This window comes from Mercenaria mercenaria, chromosome 10 (genome assembly GCF_021730395.1).
Source record: "Mercenaria mercenaria strain notata chromosome 10, MADL_Memer_1, whole genome shotgun sequence".
Lineage (NCBI taxonomy): Eukaryota > Metazoa > Mollusca > Bivalvia > Venerida > Veneridae > Mercenaria > Mercenaria mercenaria.
Genome location: NC_069370.1, coordinates 46,487,128 through 46,503,462, shown reverse-complemented (window position 1 = coordinate 46,503,462; position 16,335 = coordinate 46,487,128). Strand labels below are relative to the sequence as shown.

The 16,335-nt window shown below is 35.1% G+C and overlaps 1 protein-coding gene across 1 annotated transcript; it reads left to right on the top strand.

Moving 5' to 3' along the window:
* Positions 1 to 4,449: 4,449 nt before the first annotated feature.
* Positions 4,450 to 12,395, top strand: LOC123560337 (twitchin-like). The gene is made up of 6 exons (XM_053516738.1): positions 4,450 to 4,664; positions 8,170 to 8,563; positions 8,779 to 9,060; positions 9,586 to 9,725; positions 9,998 to 10,169; positions 10,975 to 12,395. Exons 2-6 carry the CDS (start codon positions 8,416 to 8,418, stop codon positions 11,148 to 11,150), a joined length of 918 nt encoding a protein of 305 aa, XP_053372713.1. The 5' UTR covers positions 4,450 to 4,664; positions 8,170 to 8,415; the 3' UTR covers positions 11,151 to 12,395.
* Positions 12,396 to 16,335: the final 3,940 nt, after the last annotated feature.

Sequence of the window (16,335 nt, the reverse complement as noted above, 5' to 3'; positions counted from 1 at the left end):
ACATACATGTTACAGCGCATTAAAACAAAATAGCACATATGTACTAGCAAATAAAACGAAAAAGTAATTTACCACATACAGATTTAGCACATTTAAGGCTGACACTACACAAAAATAAGAAGAGTCACATTTTACAACATGCATTTAAAAAAAACAACATAAAAGAAGAAATTATTCACATGCTAAAGGGAACATAAGAACTACTTAAAGTAGCTGAAGAAAAATATTTGCATCATCAGCATATAGCATTCTGTAACTAAAACTATAAAAAGGAAAACAAGGGTTACACACAGAGAACAAAAAGGACATTTAAAGACATCAGAAACGTAAACAACTTATAAAAAGTATTATGACAAGTTTGTAAGTAGAATTCCAACTGCTGAGACAATAAGTCACTGTCAAAGGAAATATTTGACCAGTAGTCAGCCAAATTAAAATCAAAAGCACACAGAGATCGCAAGTATGACTAAAACAAGTCGGAACGTTTTAAGAGTCTTTCTCTGAATTCATCTGGCTTTGCACCATTGCGTGGGCAGTGTTTCGGGCATGACCTCAAAAGATCCCGAACACTGCTTACGCGATTTCAGACTTTTATAAACGTTAAAAGGCAAGTATTTCAACAGCTTATATTTTACCACAGTTACTGTGATATGCTTTTCTTTTCATTGTCCTAAAAAAAGAACTCGATCTCCAGTCTGTTTGCGCTTTCATGAAGGTTTGATATTACAAATCAGAGCAAGTGAAATTTGACTATGGACAAGTGGATTTTAAGTGTCTGTGGACAAGTGAAAAATGTAAGGATACCCACACCCCTGTCCCGTCAGTCCATGCATCACTCCCCCACCCCACCCCACCCCACCACACACACACTTTTCTTCCCTATTTACCGTCTGAAAAATATCATATTTGATAATTAATCATAAATCTAACCCCATTTAAACAATATCAAAAATATTCCATTAGCACCTCTATAAAAATCTCTTACACTATACGATATACAAGATTTGAAACAAACACAATTCTTCTGAAACAGTGTGTGTGTGTGTGTGTGTGTGTGTGCGTGCGTGTGTGCGTGCGTGCGTGTGAGAGAGAGAGAGAGGGAGGGAGAGAGGGTTGGGGACTACATAACGTCGAACATCGGTGGTATTGAATAATTTCTTATGTAAATATAATAATTTTGACTTTTATACTGAGTTATTTTTTAGGGTTTATTCCAAACATTACTATTTGCATTATATTAAAATTATGAAAAAATATTTGACTGTAGTGGGCATACATACAACTTCTTAAAATTAATGGCAAAGTTTGAAGACAATACCGCTTATAAAGTAATGTTTACAATAATCAGACCATGTACATGTCAACTCATTCATTTCTATAGAATACTAGTCAGTTAGGTGTTTATCTGTCACACAATTTCGTGTAAGTTAGGTTTTTATCCATTCCTCATGTAAACTGAGTTCGGTTTTTATCCCTTTTCTCGCTGTCAGTACATTTGAACATGTATTGTGTCAACATGTAGTGGGTTAACAACATAGTGTAAAGGGGCCTATAAAGCAGTATATCTTTGCTTTCAAACAACAAAATAGTCGAGGCATCAAAAGCATAGAAGTATTTTTAAAGATTTTTTGTAAAAGTTTTCATTGAAAAAGTTGCCTTGTTCGTCGTTTTCCACCTGAATACACAAAGGTTGATATATTTAACATGATACATTTTGAAATAAATATACACTTGATCAATGGAGATAGATATAACAACAGAAACATTCCTTTATACATCGTAATTATACAGAAAACAAAGTTGTATCGGCTTTACATCCGCCATGTTGGCACTGAGTTAGGGTCGCTGAACAGAGTTAAGATTATCCGGGTACATGGCGTGATGGCGCGGCTCATTTGAACAAGTATTCTTGAATAGGTTTACATGTTTTTGCCCGACAAGAATGTCTGGCAAAGCAGTTGAATGGTATTTTCTTTACAACTGTCCAAATTGCAACATATGGAAATGAATGTAAATTTACGTCGTTTATCCAATAACACGACGTCCACGACGTCAAAAAGTTTACCGTCAGTCTTATTTACATATTTAATTACATTCTAGCATAAAACTGCTGTTCTTGTCACTTTTCGGGGGTGTTTTAACAGGAGAGAAAACGTGTGTTAACAGAGAGATTCTCGCGCTCGCGTGCTGTTATAACACCTGTTTATATATATGCGCGTTCCGTAGCAAAGTAAACGTCATTCGGTCCCAAAACGAAATGACGTCAACGTAAAAAAAACCAACCCAGACATTCCCGCACATTTCGTGGAAATTCAATGACGTTGTGTAACATTGTATTCATTTATCTGTTTTTACGCGTTCTATGTTAGAATAGCGTTAGCGCATATTTATTTCGTGTTATACCATCTGCAGAATCCCTCGGGATACGTTGGTACCCTCGCCCTAACAGGCTCGGGCACCAACCAATCCCTCGGGATTCTGCAGATGATATAACACGAAAAACATGCGTTATCCCTACAGTCAATTCCGGCTAATATATCAAAAGAAGCAGGTATCTGTATATAACAAAACGATCATTATAAGTACTGCCATAATAACCCTATTTACGATTTCGATGTATACAGCTTGCCATCTGGAAAATTTAGTGTGCATGGTGATAATTAATCTCCCGTTCTACATTACCATGTGAAGAAGATAGATGGAAAAGTAAGTATCTGCAGTGTACAGAATAGGTACTTGCCATTAATAACTTTACCAAAATGTGAAAGTACTTGGAAGAAATTTAGCGTACACTCGTTGGTGACATTTATCATGACATCATATATATATATATATATATATATATATATATATATATATATATATATATATATCTCTCTCTCTCTCTCTCTCTCTCTCTCTCTCTCTCTCTCTCTCTCTCTCTCTCTCTCTCTCTCTACTTACAGACTTCAGCCCATTTTGGAAAAGTCACAAAATACCCTATTTTAATTTTTAATTTTGAATAATTTGCAAACTAGCAGAAAACGTTGTATGGGAAGAAAATGATAAGTAAAAAGAAGAAAATAATTTTGTTTTCATGCATATACCTAAAGAGAGCGTTTAATATTTACATTATCACATTTAGCTAATGTCCGTATGCGCACCCCAGTTTTTTCTTATAAATGACAGTCACTTGTTTCCTCAGACTTTTACGTATCTCTTTTTACCTTTTATAAATGGGCTGAGGTAGTAAAATTAATGTAATTATATCTTTGCGTAATCAGTTCAATGACGTAAATTGACTTTGTTTGTACTCCGTCTGCATTTTAAACAAATTGACTATTTGTAAATATCTTTTTTATTTTTTGGAATTTTAATATAATATTAAAGAATTATGGTCTAACTTTCAAAAATATATTTTATCATCTTTTAAGATATCGGTAAAATAGTAATATATAAATGGCAAGCAATTAAGTTGTTTACTTAGGACATCTTTAGATAGATAGATAGATAGATAGATTTATTCAGGTATAAGATCATATATACAATCTAAAATTACAAATATCGCATTAAGTAAGACAAGTTTTGTAAGATATTTAAAACAAAGCGAACAAATTCTAAAACTAACATGTGACTTACATTCACATAATATTGCTTAAACATAGATAAAGAATACAAATAGATAGTTTGATAAAAAATATAAAAAGACAATGATTTAATACTAATAAAATAAAAAAAGTTATTTCAAGTTTAGTCGTGCTTCCTAAATTATTCTCCGCTGATCTTATACCAAGGATACCTTTCGATTACATTACGGAAGCATAAATTTGACCGAATTACTGACTATATTTCTTTAAGTCCTACAGTCAGCCATATCTCTCATAAACAACTCACCTATCCCACTTTTGGTTATTTATTGCTCAATGTTGCGTTATCAGTGATATTTTGAAACAGTATTTAGTCTGGTGTTTCCCAGCGTACTATCTGCAGCGTAGAGATAGGGGCAGGTAATACAAGCTAATCAACATTGACCAGCTAAAAATAGTATCACAGTACAGAGTTTGATTTAATAAAATATCAGCGGATATGTTACAAGTTAACAGCAATGAAAGAATTCTAGTCTTTGTGACCGTGCTATTGTTTCTTTTCACATCTTTTGGCAAGTAGATTCTAAATGTCTCAGCAATTACATAACTGACATTAAATGTAAGTTTAAAGAGTTGTCATTATATGCAGTTGTGGTTTACATGTGCATTACTTTCTTAAAGATAAAAATATTACTTAATTTAGTATTTTAAGTGAGCAAATGGTACTCAATATGTCATTTTATAACCAGATAGTTTTAACCATGTTGTCAAAATTTCAATGCCAGTTTCAGTCTTATTAGAAAAATATCTAATGTTTGTACAATGATATGAAATATTATCATCTATCTTTGAAATCAATGAATTATTGCAATGTGGTCTGTAACGTAACAGATAATCCAGATATTGAAGTCTTCTGGACTAAGAACGACAGAAAACGACCGTTTCTGCAACATGGCAAACGCTTGGAAATTCTTGATATCAAGCGTTCCTATTCCGGAGATTATATTTGTCACGCTCTGAATACGTCATTTCCTATTCAGGACTACAATGAGACTGACGTGAACAAGACTGTGAACGTCATAAAAGTAGATGTGCAGTGTAAGTTGTCAATTACCTTTTCTAAATGAACCACGAGTTGGGTCAAGTCAAAACCAGATTTGCCTCATTCTATACATGAATAAGTAAATTGGAATAGCCTATTAATTTGATTATTTTTATTAAGGATCTGTAAGGATGATCCGCAAGGGCTTGGCCCATGCCCAGGTCATGACCCTTTCCTATAAAATGTAGGGTAGGGTCTGGACCTAGCTATGAACCGAGCCCACACACTTGTCCGAATTAAGTCACGTGAGATCTAGGTAGGTGATACATTTATAGTTAGTGTGTAAATGTATGGTTAATATAATCTATATTTCAGTTTATAAATTTACAGACTGGGTGTATGATAAATGACGAAGCTGCATTTGTCCTTTAAATCGCAGGTTGAAATTGATTGTTTTCCGACGGTTTGCATAACCAAAGGTCAATTTTAAATTTCATTCACTTCTGTTGACTTTCATTTTACTGAAAAAGTCAAGTCCAGACGTAACTTAGCATGAGTATAACCCGTGGTGTGCAAAGGAGATGATCCATTAACTTATCTTCCATGTCAATGTTAGAATGAATCAAAGGGGTCTTTAAATATCAAATTTTCTTGTTCACCCTTGATGCGATTCTATTTAAACTCGTGTAGTGTTTCAAGATCGCCAGGCTCAAGGTCCGATTGGATCAAAAGGGTCATGAATACTGGTTTCTTGTCTTGGCCCTAACAGTGTTACCCTTGTCCTCCTGATTTTACCTATAAAGCACACTATTGTGGTGTGCTATGTTTAAAATTCACTTATCTGAAATGTGGACGCATTGGTGGAGAGGGCTAAGACGCTTTCCTATGGAGGTGAAGGCCCCGGGTACGATTCCTGGCTACTACCATGGCGGTGTGTCCACGGGCAAGGCACTTTATCACGATTGCCTCGGTCGACCCAGCTGTAAATGGGTACCAGCAAATTGCTTGGGGCAAGGTATAATTGGTTTTAACTGTTCTTAAAAAAGGGTCGCTCAAAAGCTCTACAGAGCTTATGTTCATTGTTTCACAAAGCGACGGTAAATAAAATTTACCTTTAACTTTACCTTTAACAGCAACGAATGATCAAAGGCATTGTACTTTCTTGTTTGGTTGTATATGATTGTCGTGTTCTGTTTCTATTTTAATTTTGGAGAAGTAATAATCACAACCTTAGTCGTGTGAAATCAGGACTATGCCGGAGTCATCTGGAGTCAAATGGGATTGTGATAATGAACTAGTACGGGCCATAGTTTAACTGCAATTGGCACTAACGCTTTGATCCACCCATTTTTCGTAACAATTAAGGCTCTTTAAATATAAGTTATTGCCATTCATATAATACATCATTTTAAGAACTCTAATAGAGGTACTTTGTATAGGTAAGAGGTTCTGAAAGCCCGGTTATCAGAACTTCTTACCTACTTATTGGCAAATATGTGGGGGTGAAGACATCTGACCTTCCTAATTAACCATGAAATTGCTGTTGTCAAACAAATTTGTGTCTTCAGAAGTAAGCTGAGTGCGAATTACGTCATTTATTTTGTCTGTAATTTTTGGTGCCAAAACAGATGTGAATGTCTAGCAAAATGGTGGAACGTTTTCAGTTTGGTTCAAAGGATTCTGTTGAGCAAAGAATTAAATGTTTAATTAAATATTTTCACACTTCATATCATAATATCTGTATGTCACTGCATTCCTGTAAAGCCACAATAAATGAGTCTGATAAATAAATTGCCTTTATCACCTGATTGTGGTCTTATCACGACCTTCCCAATTAAACCTTTCAGTTAAAAATTACGAAATAAGAACCGGGTTCTTACTGAATTTTTGGGGAATCATGAAGAACGCACCATTAAGAGGCAGTTTGCCAATAAGAACTTTTTGAAATTTCAAAATATATTTATTAGTTTTGAATGTATGCTGAAACGATTTAGACCAGGGCATTTTCCCGTATAAATTCCAGCTATGCTGTTGATAGATTATCTTAAAACTATCAGGATATCTTAGTTCATAAAAAAATTAATGCACTCATGTGGTAAAATGTCAAAATGTTACACATGGAAATTATTTGACATCTTTAAAATGTTTTACAAATTGAAAAACAACCTACTGCCACATTTGAAGACCTTGAAGGTGATGTATATCTTGTTTTTTGTATTAAAGTAAAACCGCAATTCACAAAAAAACTGTTACGGATTTTTAAACCCTGTTACGGATTTTGGTGTGGATCAAAGAGTAGACAACAATGTTTTGAAAAGTACTCTAGAACTGATGTTATAGTCACATTTGTTGAAATTATTATTTCCATAACATCCTATGAACATACGTATCGTATTTAAACTGTATCATGATTTATGCACTTTCACTCTCTCGTAGAAACAATCTTTATTGCCGCATCAGGATTTGACTCCATCGTGTGAACACTGCCAAGTCTGTCTGTAACATATCATTGCCTAAATACAAATCTAAATAGTAATTGATCTAGAAACAAATGAACACAAATTTACCAGTTTGAAACAAGTGACCGAGTATTGTAGTCTCCTACTGGTGGAAAACTTTGTTAGTGTTCGTCCCTTGTGGTTGTTGGCAACAGTGTTAAGACTAAAAATGCTTCAAGGCATTTAGAAGCTAAGAAACAAAAACTATTTTACTTTTATTTCATTAGTGACCTTGACCTACACGTATTGATCATGTACACGACACATTGTCTCATCATGGGGAACATTTGTGTGCAATTCTAATAATCCGCGTAAAAGTTACGGAGCGGAAACAATTTTATGGACCTTCAGTAGTGACCTTGACCTTTGACCGACAACCATGGGTCAAGTGCGTGGCACAGTCTAATCGTGGGGAACATTTCTGTGTACTTATAAAACAATCCTTCAATGCATTCCTTTAATTTTAATAGTGACCTTGACCTTTGACCACCAAGCATGGGACATGTATACGACATATTGTCTGGTCACGAGGAACATTTGCTTTTAGTGGTAAGAAAATCCTTCGATGCATATAAAAGTTATGCTTGACCTTGACCTTAAACCAACAAGCATAGATCATGTGTTGACACATTGTCTCATCATGTGTGTAGCACTGATAAAATCCATCAATGCATATAAAAGTAATGGAGCGGAAACAATTTTCCTTGACTTTCAATAGTGACCTTGACCTATGACTTACAAGCATGTCATGTATGTGCATATTCTATATATTACCCTGTATTCACATACCAAGTTTTAATAATCAAGCTTGAATACTTTTTAGATAATTGCAGGATCCATATTTGCGGACGGACGGACGGAGGACATTCCTATAGTGTCCTCCGGTGTTCCAACGATAGAGGACTAATAAGGCACTTTGCTATTTCAGTAATATTGAAAGGTACAACTAGTTTTGAAATTTCTGGCTGAAAATAAACTCTTGATAAATATATGAGACAATGCGTCGCTTATTTCAATTACCGATATGTAATATTCATCTTGCCTCCCTTTACGTTTTATTCAGATCCCGCAGAGATTGATGCCTTCTCCATTGAACCACATGAATTTTTGGAGAACCAAACTTTCTCCGTCACATGTGACTTTCAAGGCAATCCGTACCCGGTATGGCCGATACGTAATAAAGATAATGATATTAGCCTTATGTCTGCCACTTTGCCAGGACGTGCAACGTTGACATCGCCTAAACTACCATGTTATTATATGGGCTACTGGGAATGTACTGGGAGTAACATATTAAATAATGGAATAAATGTTACAAAAGGACACATTATTACAGTTTACTGTACCACTGACGATTCAAAATAATTTAGCTGGCGAAAATTCTTCAAGCTGTTGTGTAGGAAAACATTTGGACCAAAAATTTTGGACTTGTGGTCCATTTATGCCATCATTATCAGGTCAGTTCGCAATAATAATAAATAATACATGCAATTTTGTATTCTTTTAAACTAATCAAGAACCAGGACATAATAACAAATTTTGATTTCTGTCAGTTCAATCTGGAACATTGTACCGTACAAAAATTCTGTAACTTTTTAAGGCTAGTAAGTTAATTACTCATGCAAAATATACTTTTTATGCAATAATTGTCTTCTCATTAATTCTTCTTCAGGTTCTCCTAGACCACAGTTTGCAAAGAATCAATACGTGGTTCAGGCACAAGCTGGTAATTACACGGAGTTAAAGATGTATGCATATGCCTACCCGAAAGCTCACTACACGTGGTCCAAAGATGACGGCATGGACCTTTCAAATATCACTAACCAAGATGACTTTGCGGATGGAACTACTTTATCCTTTCCAGAGATGTCTGTTCCTTATTTTGGAAACTATACATTAAAGATGCAAAATGGAAACGGAACTTACTTTGCCCATTATCAAATTGTTCCTCGTGGTATGCGATCTTTTAGAATACAGAATTGCATGTATTTTTTATTATTATTAAGTCAGATTTACCACTCTTTTCATAATAAACACGTTCAATGGTGATTGACATACAAAGGCAGTCACTAAATGCATCGAATTCTTATTCTACCAGCACTGCCCACAGTGACGGAGCTAGAGAATGTCCTCAAAACACAAATAGAAGTATTTTTTAGAAACAGGCATGTCCAGTACGAATAGACAGTCTGGTTGCTTTACGTGTCAGGTGTATAGCACTGATACACGAAAAGCCGTCTTTCCTGGGATGAACCAGTAAGCCTTAGATGGGATGCTATAGTAACATTTAGTACGCGAAGCATATCAGGTGTAACCGCTAGGTGTGACCGTATATAGGTTTATAATCGTGGTTAATAATTATCGAAATAGCATTAAAACGTTCAGTATTTGAATTTATAAGCAAGCTGATCAGAAATTGCCAGAATTACATTTAATTTACCACAAATATCAAAAGGTAACAAAATGTCTCTTTGTACAGGTAAACCGGAGGCTCCTTCAAATTTACGTTTTTCTGACGTCACGTTTGACAGTGTAAAACTGCAGTGGACATCAGGTTTCGACATGGGCTCAAGGCAGCAGTTCATTGTGTTGATTCTCTATAGAGATATGTATATACAGGTATAAAAATTAAGTATCAGCTTTCGATAATGTTTAATTGTCCTCGAAGAATTCGTTGAATAAAGGTCTGAAGTTTTATTGAAAATGTTTAACACTGTCTACGGTTTTCATATGTATAACTGTTTTCAGAAAATATAATAACGTTTGAACTGCATAGTACTTTTTGAAAATGTCATATTTTTTTGGGAAATTTTAAAGAAAGCTTTATCTATTCTGCTCCGTAGATCACGGTTAACTGACGGTTAACTGACTATGCTATCTTCATGTTGCAGCTGTCAAATTGGATATACGACAATTCGACAAACTATGGAATCAATCAGAATTTTACGTATGTATTGAACAAGTTGGACAGTCAAAGACGATACAATCTAACCATTGTTTCCCAGAACGCGATGGGATTTTATTCACCTTTGACAAAATCATCAGTTGCTATTACGACAAAGCGTAAGTCTAAGCAAATCATCAGTTTACTTTGCGACAAAGGGGGAGTCTGAACAAAACCACAATTTCCTCTGTGACAAAGCGAAAGTCTACCACCAATTTCCTTTGCGACGAAGCGTAAGTCTTTACAAAACCACCAATTTCCTTTGCGACAAAGCGCAAGTCTTGACACAACCATCAATTTCCTTTGCGACAAAGCGTAAGTCTTGACACAACCATCAATTCCCTTTGCGACAAAGCGCAAGTCTTGACACAACCATCAATTTCCTTTGCGACAAGGCGTAAGTCAATACCGTTTGCGATAAAGCGCAAGTCTAAACAAAACCATTAGTTTCCTTTGCGACAAAGGGGGAGTTCATTTCTTTTAGGAGAAAACGAAGAAAATCAGACATGTTTCCTTCTACGATATATCATCCGCTTAAAGATATTTGATTCCTTGAACTGTAGATAGAAAAAAAAATATAGGAAAGAACCTGTGTGGATTTTCATGTAAACTGATGATCAACACAAGAACAGTTCCAAAATCACAAAACTTAGGCTCTCTCGTTCGTTCCGTATATTGTGTAATAAAATGTACTGAAGTCGTCACAATGCGTCTTTTTATCATAACAGTATCAATTGAAATCACAAAAGATGGCATGCTTTGTGAATGCATTATTCATCATGATTCCAAAAATCATAATGATCAAAGTCGAATTTAGCAAAACTATTTTCCTTCATCTGTAAATGCAAGTTTTTTACTTCGTTTATACAATATCTGATTGTTCAATTTTATTTACATTATGCATTTTACAATATTTTTTTACAGAAAATCCTGATGATGAGAAGTCATCGAAAGCTGATTTGAAGTTGATATTAGGTTTAACATTCGGTATCTTGGCAACACTTGGCCTGGCAGCATTGATGGTTTATATACTGAAATACAGGAACTTTAAAACATCGAGTGAGTATAACCAGAATATTTCTCTCGGTACTAAACTGTAAGTAATTTTAAGTAGTCAGCTAAAATAAAATGAAATTAGAAAATACCTGTGATTTAATAGTAAATTGATTTTATGTCATTTTCGATTGATATTTGAGAACTGAACAGAAACGTTATTGATAAAATAATTTATAAATGTGAAGATTCATTTCCTGTAATTTTGCAACAAACAATATGAGCCGCACCATGAGAAAACCAACATAAAACATTAGCGACCAGCATGGATCCAGACCAGCCTGCGCATCCGCGCAGTCTGGTCAGGGTCCCGGATGCACAGGCTGGTCTAGATCCATGCTGGCCGCAAATGCACTATGTTGGTTTTCTCAAGGTGCGGCTCAAATATAAAATTTCTAACCGATTTCGATGATAAGACTAGAACATAGACAACCATATGAAATACTACTTCGTTCGTATCAAGGTTTTTTTTTCTCTATGAATTATACCAGGTACTAAAATCACTAATATTACACATCCATTAAAAAAGGGTTATGGCAGAAACCTTTTAACTCGTTTTCCCATTGTCTATTCCAGTCGTTTTTTATTAGCTTACCTGAGCCAAAGCGGCTCATGGTGAGCTTTTATGACCGCTCAATGTTTTCGTCGTCCGTCGTCAGTCGTCCGTCCGTCAACAATTTGTAAAAAAATATTCTTCTTCAAAACCACTGGGCAGATTTACACCAAACTTCACAGGAATGTTCCTTGGGTGGTCCCCTTTCAAAATTTTTCAAAGAATTGAATTCCACACAGAACTCTGGTTGTCACGGCAACCGAAAGGAAAAACTTTAAAAATCTTCTTGTCCAAAACCGCAAAACCGTAGAGCCTCGATAATTAGCATGTGACATTATCTAATAGTCCTCTATGAAATTTGTTCAAATTATGCCCCTGGGCTGAAAAGAGGCCCTGCCCCGGGGGTCCCAAGTTTAACATAGACTTGTAAAGGGAAAAGCTTTCAAAATCTTCTTGCCTGAAACTGCAAGACCTAGACTTTTGATATTTGGTATGTTGCATTGCCTAGTGGTTCTCTTGAAGTTTTCAAAGTTTTCTCTATATAAGTCCATATAAACCATGTGACCCCCGGGGCGGGGCCATATTTGACCCTAGGGGGATAATTTGAACAATTTTGGTAGATGACCACTAGATGATGCTACACACCAGATATTAAAGCCCTAAGCCCTGTGGTTTTGGACAAGAAGATTTTTGAAGTTTTTCCTTTCGGTTGCCATGGCAACCAGAGTTCTGAATGGAATTCTACTCTTTGAACAATTTGAAAGGGTGCCATCCAAGGATCATTCCTGTGAAGTTTTGTGTAATTCTGCCCAGTGGTTTTCAAGAAGAAGATTTTTTTAGAAATTGTTGACGGACTACGCACGACGCACGACGGACATCAAGCGGTCACAATAGCTCACCTTGTCACTTCGTGACAGGTGAGCTTAAAAGTTTAAAAATCTTCTTGTCTGAAACCACAACACTTAGACCTTTGATATTTGGTTTGTAGCATTGTCTTATGGTCCTCAACCAAATTTTTTCACCCTTGGGTGAAAAGAGGCCGTGCCCTGGGGGTCCCAAGTTTTATATAGACTTATATAGGAAAACGCTTTAAAAGTCTTCTTGTCTGAAACCATACGACCTAGGATTTTGATATTTGGTAAGATGCATTGTCTAGTAGTCCTCTACCAAAATTGTTCAAATTATTCCCCTGGGGTTAAAAGGGGCCCGCCCTGGGGTCACTTAGTTATTATGTGAATTATATAGGAAAAATACTTAAAAAATCATCTGATCCTATTTCCAAGATTGTTTAATTATAATTACCTGATGACCCCAAGTAATATGATGTCACTTGACCTACTAACCTACTTTCTTGTTTTTTAAGATACAGCCTTGAAATTTTGATGACATACACAATTTTGCATACAAATCGTAAAACTGAATTTCATTAACCATGAATGTGACCTACTGACTTTCTTAATACTTTATCATCAGTTTGACATTTGAAACAAGTAGCTCATATTACTCAGGTAAGATCCAGGGTCATCATGACCCTCTTGTTATATGAGTTATATAGGGAAAAATACTTAAAAATTTATCTGATCATATTGCCTAGACTGTTGAATTATAATTACTTGATGACACGAAGTAGGGGTCACTTGACTGTGACCTTGGCCTACTGACCTACTTTCTTGTTTTTTAAGATACAGCCTTGAAGTTTGGATGACTTATACAGTTTTGTACACCCATCTTAAAACTGACTTTCTTTGACCATGCATGTGACCTACTTTCTTAATATTTTAGCATCAATTTGACATTTGAAACATGTAGCTCATATTACTTGGGTGAGCGGTCCAGGGTCATCATGACCGTCTTGTTTTACATAATGTGCTTATAGTTACCAATACGTATGTTAACCCTTACCATGCTGGACACGATTGATTCTGCCTTTCGAACAGTGTAGATCATGATCGGCCTGCACATCCGTGCAGTCTGATCATTACCTGCACTGTTCGCTATTCAGTCAGTATCTTTTTGGTCAACACCCCTTTTAACAGTTAATGGTACACATAAAAGTGCTTAAAAGTTCTTTTTACTCAACGAAATAAACTTTTTAACATGCATTCTCTAGAGACACAGTAAGAATTTGCTTAAAAGTTTTTAATTAATGTAATATTTTATTAATTTTGATGGAACAAAAGTCTATATATTATCAAAACAGTGATTGCAATATGTTACAACGATCAACTCAAAGAGAGATTGAAACTACGGTGTGTGTGTGGGGGTGGGGGTGGGGGGGGGGGGCATGTAACTTCGTCATTTTTTTTCTTTCAGGTGCCAGGTGCAACTATAAGCGGAGAAAAAGGCATACTGAGAAGGCGTTTCGTAAACTATGTTAGGGACGGCTGAGTGTATGAACCTTCAGAATAAAGAATTCAACTGTGTAAATTTATATGCCTAAGCACATTAAATGAATAACATTCAATATGCATATAACGTTAACTATAGATGGCATAAATATTCAATAGTTTTATCATTTCATGATTCCTAATATAAATACAGATTGTACAACTGACAGGCCTATAGTTTATATGTTTATTTTTGTTATTTTTGTATTGATTTATAAATAAACGACTAGATGAATGACGTGTTTTTTTGTTCCTTTTAGCCAACAATCTGATATACTGTTCAAGGCTGAACTTAAGTCTGTCTCGCTCAGAGACTGCTGTCCTCCCAAAATATAGCATTGACTCGAACTAATCCACATACCTGCTGTTGTTCATGAATTTATTAAATGTTATATAATGCATATGTTGGTTTATTATACCAAAGAAAAATAAAGATACGAGTACAATTTTATGGTTAGACATACCCTTTTCATTTCGCAAATTTTATTAGGCAATGCATCGTTTGTACCTCCAACGCTACGGGTTCATCGTTCTCTAATTAGACGTTTTGATGTCTTTCGTATCTATTGAAGCAGTGAAAATCAATTGTTGAAAATAGTTTTTCATTCCGATATGGTCAAACGTGTTCCTATCTGATTTCTATGTACAGACAAACAATTGATAGTTGCACAATGGCCACCAATTTTACTGATACAGAATCCAGAAGAAGACCATTTGGAAGCACAGAACACAACCAAGCAATACAGAAACAGACGGGGCTTTATTCAGTCTGTTCGTGAGATGTGAAATGTGCACTCGTCCCCTCATGCCCATTTCACCATTTTCATAGAAATACCTTGAATGGACTCCATGACTCAAGGCCCAGAAAATAAAACGTAAGAGTGACTTTTTATGACCGCTTACTGCTTTTGTGATAGTTATTAAAATCTATAAGAAGATCCTTTGGGAGCATAATATTTAATGCAACCAACCAGATTATAGTCGATGACTCAGTTAGACGGAGTTTGTCCGTAAGAGGTAATTAAATGCGCAACAACCTCACGCCACGTGCAAAAGATTTGCGAAAAGGACCAGAACATATAACAAGTCCAAACTAATGTATCGAACATTATTAAACAAACCAAAATGTCAGACCTTTGTAACGAGGAATTTCGTTATATAATACAGATTCCGTCTATAACAGAACCTTTTAATTATTCACTTACATCATATCTTTGACAAAAAGGTATATTTGTAGTTCAATTTAATCATTTGTGTTTGGCAGAAAATAGATTTAATAAAGTCAGGCCTTCGTAGATATTTAGGTTTTAAATGCAATTTTCTGGTCTTACAAAAATATCTGTAATTTATGAGAAAACGCAACCTAGAATAATGCTTGGGAGCAAATATACGGGTACGACTCTCTACATCTCTTGTGATCAGTTCTTCTCTCGTACTTAAAGATAATTTTGACAACAAATAGGATTTGATGTTAAATAACTCAAAATGATAACAAGTGTAACAACTGATATTTGGCCAGTTGTCATAAACTAAACACACGGACTTATACAATAAAATTAGCAATATGGTTTAATCTACAACCATGAAAAGTTTCATTAAAATCTACTATTTGGAACATTTTTGTATACGCGAAAATGTTATCGAAACTGTGACTTTTCTGTAAAGCCCCCAGAGGACCGAGATTTTCAAATCTGTCTAACAAAAATTCAAGCACACGACTCTAGCATTTTTATTGACTGAATTTCCTTTGGATACAATGATGCTTTGAAAAATGCCGTGAAATAAAAATTCTATATTGCAGAAAAATATTTGTTTCAAACGCGCAGAACTACCTTAAATAACCTTTGTTTAACGTGTGTTTATACATGAAAAGCTATAGAATTATAAATGTAGTGCGTATATTAATAATAATAATAATAATAATAATAATAATAATAATAATAATTTTACTGGTTTTTGACACTATGAAAATTAACATTAACCAGTCAAAAAATGAAGTGTTGTGACAATATGTTTGTTTTTAGCTTATTTATTTATTCTATATATTTCGTGATATATTAAAGGTGTATTTCGAACGTCTATCACTTGTTGTTCTATTTTAATGATAGAGTCACGTGAGCCGGTGTGAACATACGGTGTACGTGTATGACCTTCATGCATTTGAAAGACTTATTAATACCCATGCGAAAAAAATATTCAGTAAAGACAAACAGCATGGTCTTTCTGATATAATTTCAGTTTTGACGGCAAGGAATGAGTTGCTTCTTACATGAACAGTGATAAACTTCATTG